The sequence below is a fragment of the Mustelus asterias genome, chromosome 10 (genome assembly GCF_964213995.1).
Source record: "Mustelus asterias chromosome 10, sMusAst1.hap1.1, whole genome shotgun sequence".
Lineage (NCBI taxonomy): Eukaryota > Metazoa > Chordata > Chondrichthyes > Carcharhiniformes > Triakidae > Mustelus > Mustelus asterias.
The window spans coordinates 103,414,455-103,427,433 of record NC_135810.1 but is presented as its reverse complement, the minus strand read 5'-3'; the positions used below and the strand labels follow the sequence as shown (position 1 = coordinate 103,427,433).

The following is a 12,979-nucleotide window of genomic DNA, read 5'->3' as shown; positions in this document are numbered from 1 at the left end:
AAACTTCCTTCATCCAGAGGATGGTGGATGTAGAAATTTTCAACTCATTTAAAAGTTACCTGGATCTGCACCTAAAGTGCTATAACCTGCAAGGTTATGGACCGGGAAATGGAAGGTGGGATTAGAATGGATAGCGAGCTTTTTACGTTTTCTTTTTCAGCTGATGCAGACAAAATGGCCTCTTTCTGTAAGATTTTCTCCAGTATCACACATGAATTGAATCATACTATTAAAAATGACGCAATATTAAAATTGGGTAAAGCTGTTCTATTATAAGACTGTAAGACATAGGAGCAGAAGTAGGCCATTTGGCCCATCGAGTATGCTTCGCCATTCAATGAAATCGTGATTGATCTGATAATCCTCAACTCCACTTTCCTGCCTTATCTCCATAGCTCTTGATTCCTTTACTGATGAAAAATTTGTCTATCTCGGCCTTGAACATACTTAACGATCCAGCTTCTACAGCCCTCTGCAGTAAAGAATTCCACATTCACTACCCTCGAGAAGAAATTTCTCCTCATCTTTGTCTTAAATCACTCAGAGTATCCCTTCTAGTCCTAGACTCTCCCACAAAGGGAAACAACACCTTGGCGTCTATCCTGTCAAGCCGCCCAAGAATCCTAATTGTCTCAATAAAGTCACCTCTCATTCTTCTAAACTCCAGTAAGTACAGGTCCAACCTCCTCAACCTCTCCTCATAAGAAAATCCCCCCATATGCGGGATCAAACTAGTGAACCTTCTCTGGACTGCCTCCAATGCCAATGTATCTTTCCTTAGATAAGGAGACCAAAACTGTTTGCAGTATTCCAGGTGTGGCCTAGAATACCTTGTATAGGTTTAGCAAAACTTCCCTAATTTTATACTCCACTCCCTTTAAAATAAAGACTGACATTCCATTTGCCTTCCCACTTACCTGCTAAATTTGCATGCTTGTTTTATGTGATTTACGCATGAGGACTCCCTAAACCCTCTTTGCTGTAGTTTTCTGTAGTCTTTCTTCATTTAAACAATATTCAACTCCTTTATTCTTCTACCAAAATGCATAATTTCACATTTCGCTACATTATCAGGCAGAATAAATATTTGTATGCTGCCAATTAAAGACAATCTCTTGGACTGCCACTACTCTGTTCACAAAAAGCTACAAATGTTCCTCAGCAGTCAACCACTAGAGTGTAAGATTTTCTATAGTGCTATAGAGATTGGTGTAGGGCAATCTGTTATTTTCTTCACCTGTTAATAAAAAATAATTCCTCTCTTCAATAGCTTGAGTCTATAACTCATCAACAAGGACCTTCTTTAACGATTTCTTCACCTTCCAAAATCATGACTCATTCTCTTCAATTAGCCACTTAGCTGGAATCATCGGTGGGACATCCCCAAATTACATCATTGGATACTGTGCTAAATGACATCTTTTCCTGTCAGGAATTCTATGAATTCTATGAATGCATGCACCGAGAACAATCTGTACCAGCTCAACTGGTATCAATCATTTCAAACTGCAGATCTCAATTATAAATGAAAATCCTTAGATGGGATGATAGTTGAGACTAAAAACACTTACTTTTCCTAATGAAAATAGCAAAGTATTTAAATTGCAAAACTTTTAAAAACATTATCAAATAACATTTAAGCATTGTCAAATCAAAGAAAATAAGCTTCTTGGAGTTAAATTGTCATTAGTTATACAGTACAATCCTTTACTTGCACCCCTCTTTGGTCATTTTGTAGCTACACGCAGTAAAGCCATTCCTTAGCATTAGTCCTTATCCTTCATTGCACAGTTTGATATTTTGCGTTATTATTTGTTGGAAAAGTATTCTTCAGCATTTATTTCGTAATGTCAATTTCTATAAGGTTGTCAAAGTAAAGCTTAATTTGGCTTAAACCAAAACTAATTTAATATACCTCCTTATGGTTCAGTGATAAAGCTAGTCAGTAACATGAACCATATGACACAGATTCAATGCCTAGCCTTTTCTGAGTTTGATCAGTGAGGGTGTTCCACAGGTTTAAGCATCAGTGGGTTCTGAAGAGAAACATCAGCCAGTGTTTCAGAGACCATCCAGTGATTACTGCTCGAAGGTGTGTGGGAGGACATAGGGCAACATCAAGATTGGATTAATCTATAGTACTTTTCACCATGTCCACTGTTCTAGTTTCTAAACAAGCATTTATTCTGTTTGTTTTTGTTGAGTCCCTTCCATTGACTGCTATATTGGTTAAGTGAAGGGAGGATCACCTTTCGTGACGCTGACTAATTTGGTACCATTATCATCTTTGGTTTCACAGTTGCAGCTTAAGTTGGAAACGTGGGTTCTAATGTATGATTTGTACATTTAAAATAATAAGGTAATCTTTTGCTTCAATATGCCCTTTTCCCAAGAAAAGAGGTGCAGTTTTCTGGGTTTTCTTCCATAACTTGGATCCACAAATCTAAGAATCACCTGCAATTTCATATGTATTCATGTTCCTTTAAGGAGACTATCCGTTCCAGAGAGCTCCTGTGTAAGTTAATCATTTTCATAAGATTTAATTGCTGGCATCATGCTCCATCAATTTTAAGAACAACTGGTGCTTTGGTTTCTTTTAGCTTAGTGGCTACTAACTGTTCCTTGGGACTGTCCAAAGCACAGGTTCCCACTGAAACCAATAGAGCAACTCCAGAATAATCACAAAATGATACATTTCTACAAGCAAAAACAAAAATTTCTCTGTTAAAAGGTTAAAGTTAGATTTATATTTGCTAAGTTACAATTATTTATTACCTGCAAAAGTATGCACATTTATTGCCTCTATTTACAAACCCAGAATTTAAAAAGGTCTTTTTGGTGAAGTTTGGTATACTCATTCGCACGGCTGTGCATTATGGTAACAGTCAAGATAATAACCAAATCTAACAAAGTAGGTAATTCTATTTTAATAACTAAAGTATCCTTGATGGTAACTGCAAGGAGTATAAACATACACACATGTACACAAACACACATACCAAAAATAACATGACTTATATTTTCCACTCATTGTGTTTACTATATTTGGTAAAGAAACAAGCAAATAAAATTACCAGGCGTGTTAATTAATTTGTTCTTTCTTTTTGAAAGTTTCTGTTGTATTTTGCTCTCAGATAACCCTTACCTCTGCCTTCCGGATAGCTTCTCTAGCCTCTTCTAATTTTTGTTCCAATTCAATTCGCCCTTGTTCTGAGACGACAGTTCCATGAGCCTTTAGATCTTCCAGGGTCTGTAAATTCAAACAACAGATCAAATTATCAACATTTAAATGAATTAGGTCAAATATGCGATTGCGCTTTGTCAAAAGTTGAAAGGAAAACAAGTACAGGACCAAGCATGATGAGCCAGTGTCACCACGTCAATTATGCGACTTGGATATTTCATATGGGAATACAACGAAAACCTTGTTGGTGGAATGTAAATAACCTGATACAGCGTTGAGGTCAATGGATATACAATGCATGTACAAGAGCTTGTATCACAGATTAAGTTCTTAAGTGAACTGAAAAACATTTTTCCCAACACAATGTCAACTAGAACAAGTTCGTTTTTGGTCAGTTGCTCTAGACTGGTACGTTCAGTCTTGAGCACAGACAAGCTCATTTAATTAAAATATAGTGGAATATTTGCATTTTTCACTTACCCTCTGACCATGGATGATTGTTTTATGCTCTCGTGCTACACGGGTTGCCCACTTACGAGCTTCCTTGTTAAGACTGTGCTCCTCAGTGGTCCCAGATTCATATTCCAATTGCCGACTCTGTAACATTTAGTGGTACTTGTTAACAGGGTGATAGAAATGATGATGACCATGGATACACACTTGATGGTACCATTGGGAAATTTGATTGCATCCAATAAACCCTTTAATATCAATTAGCTAATAGTGTGCTGTTATTATCTCTACCTTACTTACCAAGGAATATTAAAATTTCTTTTGCTAAATTTAAGAGAATATGCAGAAGAGCACGAGCGATTTCTGGAATTGTAGTGAGGAAACGGATTCACAAGTATTGAGTTATGAAAGGGCAAAATTATTATGTTTCGAGAAATATATTGCATTTCATACATGAATGCTTGCGAGATGGGCACAATTTGGTGTTTTCTTTTAGGTGAATCACCAAGCATCAAAATATATCCTCTATTTATTGCAGTGGAAAGCAAGAATAAAGAATAGGATGGCTAAGGTGAGATGCAACATTTTATAAATACAATTTACAGTCTTCTTTTGTTATGTAATTGATATGAGTGCAAATCCAGCCACATAAGAAGACTTTTTCACGTGTAAAACTTGATTCTAGTTAGAAATTACAATGTAATACAAAGCAAGAATATAAACAAAACTGCAAATCAAAGCTCTTCTGCTTACTCTCTTGAATTTCAATACTAAATCCACTGATTAAAGCAAATAGGAAAATAGCAAGCTTTACGGTACACCAGCAGCATGCAAAGCACGAGGCTCTGTCACCATTTATCTTCAATAATCCAGGGTCAGATTCTTCGATAGAAAACAGGCAGAATCATTAATAGTATTCGCTATTAACTCTATTTCAGGTCTTTGGGCTTTCTAATATTCTGGTCCTTTGGTCAAAGAATAATATTCCTGTGCATATTTCCTTAATGGAGGCTGCAAGAGGCATCTTTGAGAGCAAGGTTTTGAAAAACTGGTTTTATGTAACAACGGTCCAGCATCCAGTAGGTGCTTGTCACAATCCAAACACCATGCAAATTTCTGTCACACTCACAAAGTCAATTAAAAAGTATTTGTGCCCTCCTCAAGTTAGCTATCTGCTTTAGAGGTCAGGATTACCCTTTTTAAGGGCACCTAATTGACTTGAGGAAGGCACAAATTTCTTTTAATTGACTTTGTGTCACACCTTGCATTTTAAAAATTGGTGAATGGCATTTTAATAGATTAGTTAACGTAATAGCTATATTTATGGCTACCACACATACAAGGAATATTAGAATGTATTTTATTAAATTTGTGAAGCGAATATGCAAAAGAAGAAATATTTGTGAGAATATATTTTTTAAAAAAGCTATTCTGACTTCTAATTGATCTGCTCTAGCTGATCTAATCGAAGTACCAAATTGCACCTTTTGTTGTCTTCAAAATAACGCGGTAATTTTACACAGCTAAACCTCACTGATAGATTAATATGTGACTTGTAAAATGCACCTGGCCTCATAAATAGCATGTCCTCTGATCTGTAATTAACAGTACCACAGGAGACTACAAATGTGGACATAATTCACAACTTAAGGAAGGAGAAAGAAAGTCAGTAAGTTAAAGTCAGAAATTTCTCAGTAATTTACTTATTTTTAAATTGACTCCGGTGACAATTACCAGCAGGAATTTTCACAGATTCCTACAGTCAAAATATTCATTCTGCTCTTCAATACTAACAATATTCAATAATCCTAACTTTAATTGAATCAAGAGGTAATTTACTGATATGGTATGATTCTAAGCAACAAATTAAATTTCCATCATACCTTTAATGCAGTAAAACATCCTAAAGTGCTTCATTGGAATGTAGTCAAATCAAAATTGAAACTGAACCAAAGGAGACAGGAAAGGTGACCAAGTACTTGGTGAAAAGAGATAGGTTTTAAGCAAAGTTTTAGAAGGAAGAGAGAGCGAGAGAGGGAGAGATGAAGGGATTGAGGGATGCAAAGGAGCAGCAGAATGAATATTTATTGGAAGAACGTATAGCTGGAGGAAATTGCAGAAATAAGGAGGGGTGAGGCAATGGAGGAGTTTGAATACATGGTTGAGAATTTTAAAATTGGCGAACCAGAGCCAATGTGGGTTTGTGAACACAGAGATAGTGGGTGAATAGAACTTGTGTCACAGTTAGAACATGGAGAACAGAACTTTGGCCAAAGTGGAGTTTGAGACGGAAGGCGGCCAATCAGGACAGCACTTGATTAGTAGGTAATAAAAGCATGACAAAATATTTTAAATAAAGTGTAATGAATGAATAACAATGTAGCTTAGCTCCTAAAAAATCATTACTCTCCCCCACCCATTGCTCCTCCTCAAAATTAAACCATTGAAAACTTTCATTAGAATTAAATATCACTTCATTAGGGATTTGGGGAGCTGCAAACTTATTGAGATTCTTAAATGCAAAATGGCAACAAGTTCCAGTTAACAGCCAGTCATTGAAGTAAAAGGTGTGGGAATCATCTTTAATCCTAAGTAGTATTATGACATTTCAGCTTTATGATAGATGTTTAATAAATAAATGTCTACATTTTGTCTGTGGCCTCCTGGGGGAAGTTACTGGATTCAAGGTTTAGACATGTATCCCTAGCATTTTTCATAGCACTCAAAATAAATTAAAGGATTTACATACATCACGTTATTAGTCAGATTAGTTACTAACGAAAGTGACATCTGAATGCCAAGTGATACCCAGAAAAATAAAGGAACAAAAGCTGCCATATTAATACTTCATCAACCCCAGTCAAGTGTAAAAATATGCAAGAACTAGTGTTAACTATCTCAACTTTAGACAGGCTGATGAGTCCCTAAGGTTTGCATTAATTTAGCAGAAGTCAAGTTGGCAAAAGAAAGGAGTTCATTTCAGCTTGGTTCTTCATGATTAAGGAGACAATTTCAACCTTTTACCAAGAAAACTCAGATTTCTAACGATGACTATTTATTAAGGTAGTTAAGAAACTGCGCAATACCTCTTTCAGCAACTCAACATAGAAATTTTGGTCAATTTAATAGTTTTGTTTATTATTTAAACTAGCTTTCACAAAAAGAATGGTGCAATCTTTGACATGTCATCCAGCAGTAAGTTAGAAATATCAAGTAATAAGTCAGTGAAGTTAAACTGTGCACTCTGTCAATTATACCCCTGATCCTTGGCACTGGTCCAGACATGATAGGTATTAAATTGTAAGCTTTAAGGATGTAATGGAAATCTGCATCTATACTATTTATCTAAAGAATTTCTAAACATATTTGTGTACTTTTTGATGCTCTCAAAAAGTTAGCATGAAATTACTGGAGCTGCAAACTAGGCTGCTCACAAGTTTCATCACCCATTTATTTGCCACGTATCAAATGGTCTGACAAAAATCTAACAGGATGCTTTGCATGAACAGGGCTTCAACACTGAACCTTGCATGGTAAACTGATAGGATAGATTAGGACTCAAAATATGAAAAAGGGTTTCTAAAAATGAGGAAAAATTAAGCAACCTATCAAAGAAAGCAATTTCAGACAGGTATCATTGTTACTAGAAATAAAGGGGCAACGTTTAATCCTTTAAGAGTACACTGATAATCTTTCCAATTGGGAAACCAATAAAAAAAAAATCAAGAAACATTTTAAATCACCTTCAGCTAAAACTGCGTTACCAATAGATTAGGAAACAAGGTGCTTGACCAGTTGGCAAAAAAGTCCAATTCCATTGAGCATCTTGCTAGGTTATGGATCCATGCAAGTAACATAGGTACAACATCATAGAATTCCTACAGTGCAGAAGGAGGCCATTCGGCCCATCGAGTCTGCACCACCTCTCTGATAAGAGGATCTTGCCCTGTCCCTCTCCCCACCCTATCCCCTTAACCCCATGCATTTCCCATGGCTAATCCCCCTAAGCTACACATCTTGGGACACTAAGGGGCAATTTAGCATGGCCAATCCACTTAACCTGCACATTTTTGGAGTGTGGGAGGAAACCAGAGCACCCAGAGGAAACCCATGCAGATACAGGGAGAATGTGCAAGCTGCTGGTGCTGTGAGGCAGCAGTGACTTATCGTATGCTGCAAGATTGCGATAAAGATCAGAATATAAATAAATTATGACTGAATAGTGGCTCTTAACATGGAACAATCTCATGACATACTTACAGAATATCCCAAACAGTGCCGAATTTACTAAAGCAATTGATCAATTCAAGCTTTCAAGCAGGAAATGTTTTACAGTTTGATTTCAAGGGCCCGATTTTAATGCGGTGGAAGCAAAAACCGTTTTGAATGGGTCAAAATCAGGCCCCAAACATCAATTCACAAACTGTCATCATTTGTCAAGGTAGCGCAACTGTCAGGAGCTGTCATTGTCATCAATCAAAAGATGCAGTTTTCTTTACACATGCACACCAAACCACACCACATGACACCAAGTACACAAAGACTGTGTGTACCTCTGCTAAAGTCATTCGCAAAGTGCTGACGGGTGAGAGATCAATGTCCACAAGCTGCACTGTATTAAAACTCTGAGCAATGAAAACATTAATAGGACAAAATGAACATGTTAGCTTTGACATACAGTGGTTAGGGGAAACAAAAACAGCTCATCCACATGTAGCTGCTGGATTATTCAAGTAGCTTTAAACATTTATCAGCACACATGCAAAGCATCCACAAAACAATACAGCATTATCACTAACTAAATGTTAACAAAGGAAAAAAAAAGCTTCTAAAGCAAAAGAGATTAAGGATACATCTAAAATAAACATCAACTGAGCAACCTGACACAACATTCATTGTTGTCGCCCAACACAAAATCATAAATTAAGGGAACACATTTTTCCATACATCCGGACACTCTGAGAATGTAAAGGTGCTTAGCTAAGTTTGGTTTAAAGTAGATGTAGATCAATATATTTGTAAATAATCATTTAATACACCTTTGACGTATGTGCATGGTATGGCTTTGGGAAACAAAGATCTAATAAAGGAGCATAACATAAAATAACAAGTGCGCCAATACATTTTCTAGAAAGTTAATTATTGATGTATTTCCTTGCAATTAGTTTGAGTTGGTACAGAAAGTGAGGCTGCTAGAATGAAAAACTTTCCTCCAAAAGCCACAAGTCAAACAACAGTGCATTAATTTGACACAAAAACAAAACACTACAGATGGGTGAAGTTAAAAAAAAGCTTAACAAATCAGGCAGCATCTGTGAAGGGAGAAACAAGGCTAATGTTTCAGGCCTGTGACCTTCCACCAGAACTGGAAAAAGCTAGAAATGGAATAGATTTTGAGCAAGTGAAAGTGGAAAAAGAACAAAAGTGAAGGTCCTTGACAGTGTGGAGAGCAGGAAAGATTAAATTCTAAACATTACCACACCGTTTGTCTTTGCACCATGAAATCTATTGTCATTTAACCTCTTCTGTCCTTCACCCTAACTCCCACCTTTCATTTGCTCAAAAAGGTATTACATTTCTTAACTTTACCTCATTCTGAAAGGTCACAGACATGAAACGTTAACTGTTTTGCTCTGCAGAGATGCTAACTGACCTACATTTCCACATTTTTAGGTCTTTACTACATTAATCTAGATAATCTCGGAGTGAAAAAAGCATAATTCACATTAATTGTCATGAAATTGGCGCACTCAGTCAGAAGGTTGTTGGTGTACGATTTAGAAAAATTCTCGTGTAGCAGAAGGTGACCTATAGAAGATGGAGCTGAGTAGCAGGAACTTCACACTCCACCTTGCAGATGCAAAGCCTGAATTGTTGATGTAACTTCTTCTTGGCCTTTTGGCTAAGATCAAGTATAGTATCGACATGCTGCATTTGGTTGAAGTCATTAGGTTACATTTTAGCTTCATTTGAAGCAATTTTTAAAAGCGGCACCTCGGCCTTTTGGCTAAGATGCAAATGAGATCAAGCCTTGGAGGAGGTGCAATGCCGATTCCAATCAGCTTGGATCATGTAGATCAAGCCCAAGACAGGAGGTGAGAGCCCTGTCTTGTCAGCTTGGATTGGGAATGTCTCACTTGTTGAGACTCTGAATTGGGCTTGATTTGATTGAATTGGATTTTTAAAAAGTATCAAAAACAGAAGGAATAAAAGGTAGTGATCATGGCCATACCTAAAAGAACCTAGACAGCTTCAAGCAGATATCATTATGGCAAAACTACTAAATTTGCACAATGAATATAGAACTTCAGGACACAAGCACAAAATTCACATCAAAAGGAAATTAGAAATTAGAATAAAACTTTGCTTCCGCAGGACAGAAGGTATGTTGAACAGACAACCGCAGAGGCCATTCATTTAAGATCAACTTAAATTTGAAAGGAAGCTTGACAAGGTGGTTGATGACAATAATAGCATCACTACTTGATTTGCTTTTTACGAGGATGCAGTAAGGAATTCAGTGCTTCTTAAATTAGGCCAATATATGATGAGTAAAGTGGCAGTAAGGATATAAAATTGATTCAGTGACAGGAAGCAAAGGAGCAAATGGGTGCATGTTTTTCAAAATGGGAGCTGGTGTGCAGAAGTTTTCCCCAAGGATCAATTTTGGGTCCGATACATATAAATGACCTAGACCTGGGTATGCGTTGAAGCATGATAAAGTTTGTGGAAGATACGATATTTGACAACATGGTAGTGATACGGATAGTTGTAGACGTGGGTAAATGGACAAAAGCATGCCAAATGGATGTGGAGAGGTGTGGAGTGCTGCAATTTGGGAGGGTCGAACATGGATATGAAAATTCAAAAAAAATGCTTACTGCCTTGGGTTCTGTCGACTTACTTTACTTTAAATTGCAAAAATTTGAAATGTGCGGATGAGCAGGGAGACCCTGTTGTTGGTATACAAAAATCCTTAAAAGTGGCAAAGCAAGTTGATAAGGTGGTTTAAAATCATATGGATTATTAAATAGATGCATTGAACATAAAAGCAAAATAATCACAATAGAACATTAAACATCACTGATTAGGCCCCAGTTGGAGTATTGTGGACAACTCTGAGCACCATACTTCAGGAAAGACATAAAGGCATCAGAAAGAGTTCAAAGGAGTTTTATCAAAGATGAGAGACTTCAGGAAATGAAGAGAAGTTAGGGCCGCTCTCTATGGAGGTGACCTAATATGAGTTTCTAAGATGATGAGAGGTTTTAAGAGAGTCAATAAAGGAAAACTATTCCCTCTGGCAGGTCAATCAATAACCAGAGCTCAGATTTAAAATCATTGGCTGAAGATCTAGTAGCATGATGAGAGTATTTTTTTAAATCAAAGAGTCAGCAGGATCTAGAATGTTCTCCCTGAAAAGGTGGTGGAAGCGGATTCCATAAATAATTTTAAAGTGTTAATTATATAAATACATGACCTTTGAGGTTATGGACAAAAATGTGGGTGTATGACTAAGTATGACTGTACTTTCAAACAGTCAGCAAAGGCACAATAGATACTAAGTTTCTATGATCAAGCAAACAAAAGGGATAATTGCTAAAATCAAGTTATTAGTTGAATATTGCTCATGAAGAATTACACACTAACACCCGAGAAGGTATTTTGTAGTTTTTTTTAGTGCACGAGAGGTTTAAAAAGCAGGCCGCACTATCCAGCAGGCAGCGTTGAGAGGGGACGGCGGAGTGAGCAGGTAGCAGAGTGAGGGCTGAAGGGCTTTGGCTCAAAACGGGCTTCGACGAGAACAGGCAGAGGCGAGAGTAGGGTTTTTTTTCCCCCAGAAAGTTTATTCTTGTTTTTCCCCCAGAGTAAAAAGAAATGCCAGGCAAGATGTTGGAATGCTCCTCTTTGCAGGATGTGGGAGATTAGGGAGACGTCTGGTATCCGTGACGACAACACCTGCAAAAGATGCATCCAACTGCAGCTGCTAGCAAAGCGTGTTAGGGAACTGGAGAAGGAGCTTGAAGACCTCCATCTAATTCGGGAGAATGAGAAGTATATAGACAGTAGCTTCAGGGATGTAGTTACACCTAAGCAGCAGAGCACAGGAAATTGGATTACTGTAAGGAGAGGAAATGGAAATGTGAAAGGACAGGCAGAGCAGTGTTCCCCTGTAGCCATACCCCTCCACAACAGGTATACTGAATTGGATACTGTTGTGGGAGATGCTTTACCTGGGACAAGCTGCGACAGCCGGAACTCTGATACCGAGTCTGGTTCTACAGCGCAAAAGGGTGGGAGGAAGAAGAGGAGAGCAGTAGTAATAGGGGACTCAATGGTCAGAGGTACGGACAGGAGGTTCTGTGGTCAGGACAGAGACTCCCGCATGGTTTGTTGTCTCCCGGGTGCCAAGGTCAGGGATGTCTCTGATCGCGTGCACAGCGTCTAAGGTGGGAAGGTGATCAGCCAGAAGTCGTGGTACACATCGGGTCAAATGACATAGGTAGGAAGAGTGAGTACAAAGAGCTTGGAAGGAAGTTAAAAAGCAGGACCCCGAGGGTAGTAATCTCAGGATTGCTACCTGTACCACATGCCAGTGAAGGTAGGAGTAGGATGCTTGGGCGGATGAGCACGTGGCTGAGGAACTGGTGTAGGGGGCAGGGTTTCCGATTCTTGGATCATTGGGACCTCTTCTGGGGCAGGTGGGACCTGTACAAGAGAGACGGGTTACACCTAAACTACCAATATACTTGCAGGGAGGTTTGCTAGTGTTATTGGGGAGCGTTTAAACGAGATTTGCAGGGGGATGGGAACCAGAGTGCCAGAGCAGATAGTGGAGCAGGGGTAAAAAGACAGGTTAGTTCAAGCAAAATCACAAATGGAAGGGTTGAGTGTGGTGGAAATAACCTTTTGAGGTGTGTCTATTTCAATGCCAGGAGTATTGTGGGGAAGGCAGATGAGCTGAAGGCGTGGATAGACACATGGAAATATGACATTATAGCCATTAGTGAAACTTGGCTACAGGGGAGGCAGGACTGGCAGATCAATGTTCCAGGGTTAAGAACATAAGAAGAACATAAGGTTCCAATGTTTCAGGCGGGATAGAGGCAGAGGGATAAAAGGTGGAGGGGTGGCATTGTTGGTCAGGGAAAATGTTACAGCAGTACTCAGGCAGGATAGATTAGGGAGCTTGTCTACAGAGGCCCTATGGGTGGAGCTGAGAAACAGGAAAGGTATGACTACATTAATGGGGTTGTATTATAGACCACCCAATAGTCAGCGAGAATTGGAGGAGCAAATCAGCAGAGAGATAGCTGACAACTGCAAGAAACACAAGGTTGT

At 38.3% G+C, this 12,979-nt stretch overlaps 1 protein-coding gene and 1 non-coding gene across 2 annotated transcripts in view; one reads left to right on the top strand and one right to left on the bottom strand.

Moving 5' to 3' along the window:
* Positions 1–12,979, bottom strand: part of fchsd2 (FCH and double SH3 domains 2) — a 178,859-nt gene that overhangs the window by 54,572 nt on the left and 111,308 nt on the right. Inside the window, exons 10-12 of the mRNA XM_078221460.1 lie at positions 8,191–8,262; positions 3,665–3,781; positions 3,146–3,250 (exon numbers count right to left, since the gene is read on the bottom strand). Of these exons, the coding sequence (XP_078077586.1) occupies positions 3,146–3,250; positions 3,665–3,781; positions 8,191–8,262 (294 nt within the window). The remainder of the gene's footprint in view (positions 1–3,145; positions 3,251–3,664; positions 3,782–8,190; positions 8,263–12,979) is intronic.
* Positions 9,520–9,711, top strand: LOC144500138 (U2 spliceosomal RNA). Its single transcript, XR_013498929.1, has one exon. It is a non-coding gene; the product is annotated as a U2 spliceosomal RNA (small nuclear RNA).